At 39.2% G+C, this 2064-nt stretch overlaps 1 protein-coding gene across 1 annotated transcript in view; it reads left to right on the top strand.

The window, feature by feature from the left end:
- Positions 1-357: 357 nt before the first annotated feature.
- The window catches only part of LOC129115062 (phospholipid-transporting ATPase ABCA1-like), a gene marked incomplete at its 5' end in the record, with an annotated part of 8810 nt that continues 7103 nt past the window's right edge, over positions 358-2064 (top strand). Inside the window, 3 exons of the mRNA XM_054626823.1 lie at positions 358-467; positions 917-1061; positions 1314-1398. Coding sequence (XP_054482798.1) covers positions 358-467; positions 917-1061; positions 1314-1398 — 340 coding nt within the window. The remainder of the gene's footprint in view (positions 468-916; positions 1062-1313; positions 1399-2064) is intronic.

Below are 2064 nucleotides of genomic sequence, written 5' to 3' on the forward strand. Positions count from 1 at the left end.
AGTGATCTTAGAGCAGATCTTCACAATTTTATTTAAACTATTCATGTCCTTCACTGACAGACTTTTAGTCCAGCATATGAATGAAAAAGTTAAAAGACTCTCAATAAAAGATTGGTAAAAAATTCTCAAAATAACTTTAGAGACACTGAAAGAGTTCAGCATTCTCAACAGGTGAACTCTTTGTTGTCCCTTTTTAACAATTACCTCAGTATTTGGATGAAATTTAAGCTGGTTATCAAATACTGTGCCTAGATATTTGTAGGTGTCTACAAGTTGGACTTCTCCCCATGGATGACATCAACAGATAGGATCAATAGATGTTGTTATTGATGTTGTTTGTGTGTCTCCACAGTGTAACTACGTCGTCCCGCAACGCTGGTCATCGTCATCTTCATCTGTTTCCAACAAAAAGCTTACGACACGCCCACCAACCTGCCGGTCCTCGCTCTGCTGCTGCTGCTCTACGGGTCAGAGACACAGTACTGCTACAGAGTACTGCTACAGAGTATTGATACAGAGTACTGCTACAGAGTACTGATACAGAGTACTGCTACAGAGTACTGCTACAGAGTACTGCTACAGAGTACTGCTACAGAGTACTGACACACAGTACTGACACACAGTACTGCTACAGAGTACTGATACAGAGTACTGATACAGAATACTGATACAGAGTACTGATACAGAATACTATTAGAGTACTACTACAGAGTACTTATACGGAGTACTATACTACACTTCTAAATATTACACGCTATATACCACACACTACTCCATAGTACTACACAAGACTTTAAACAGCAGTTTACTCCAAACATTTTCTGTATTTCTATATTTTCATTTCATTAAAGGTCCCTTTAGTTTATTTTCCGGAGCTTTTAGTCGTTGAACGTTTCCGTTGTGTCTTCTTCTCCAGCTGGTCCATCACTCCTCTCATGTATCCGGCCTCCTTCCTCTTTAAGATCCCCAGCACCGCCTACGTCGTCCTCACCAGCGTCAACATCCTCATCGGCATCAACGGCAGCATCTCCACCTTCGTCATGGAGCTGTTCGGAAACAACGTGAGTCCAGGCTGTGACTCACTGTAGAGTTAATCTGGAGATCAGAGTTAATCTGGAGATCAGAGTTAATCTGGAGATCAGAGTTAATCTGGAGATCAGAGTTAATCTGGAATCTTGAGATCAGAATTAATCTAAACTCCATTTTAAATCTAAACTCCATCTTTAATCTAAACTCCATTTTTAATCTAAACTCCATTTTAAATCTAAACTCCATCTTTAATCTAAACTCCATCTTTAATCTAAACTCAAAAGGAGATCGGAGGAATCAACGACATCCTGAAGAACGTCCTCCTGATCTTCCCTCACTTCTGTCTAATCCGAGGACTCCATCGACATGGTGAAGAACCAGGCTGGCCGATTTAGAGATTTCTAACACACACACACACACACACACACACACACACACACACACACACACACACTACACACAACTCAAACACACACACACACACACACACATATTGTGCATCTCTTCCTGTGACATCATGCTGTGTTCTCAGCTGACCCTGGATCTGTGTGTGTGTTGTTCTAACTGGTTTCTCCACACTGGGAATGGTTGTTTAATGGTTGTTTAGTGGTTGTTTAATGGTTGTTTAGTGGTTGTGGTTGTTTAGTGGTTGTTTAGTGGTTGTTTAATGGTTGGTAGTGGTTGTTTAATGGTTGTTTAGTGGTTGTTTAATGGTTTGTTTAGTGGTTGTTTAGTGGTTGGTTGTTTAATGGTTGTTTAATGGTTGTTTAGTGGTTGTTTAATGGTTGTTTAATGGTTGTTTAATGGTTGTTTAATGGTTGTTTAGTGGTTGTTTAATGGTTGTTTAGTGGTTGGTTGTTTAATGGTTGTTTAGTGGTTGTTTAATGGTTGTTTAGTGGTTGTTTAATGGTTGTTTAGTGGTTGTTTAATGGTTGTTTAATGGTTGTGGTTGTTTAATGGTTGTTTAGTGGTTGTTTAATGGTTGTTTAATGGTTGTTTAATGGTTGTTTAAGTGGTTGTTTAGTGGTTGTTTAG

The sequence above is a fragment of the Anoplopoma fimbria genome, unplaced genomic scaffold, assembly GCF_027596085.1.
Source record: "Anoplopoma fimbria isolate UVic2021 breed Golden Eagle Sablefish unplaced genomic scaffold, Afim_UVic_2022 Un_contig_13908_pilon_pilon, whole genome shotgun sequence".
In the NCBI taxonomy this organism is placed as follows: domain Eukaryota; kingdom Metazoa; phylum Chordata; class Actinopteri; order Perciformes; family Anoplopomatidae; genus Anoplopoma; species Anoplopoma fimbria.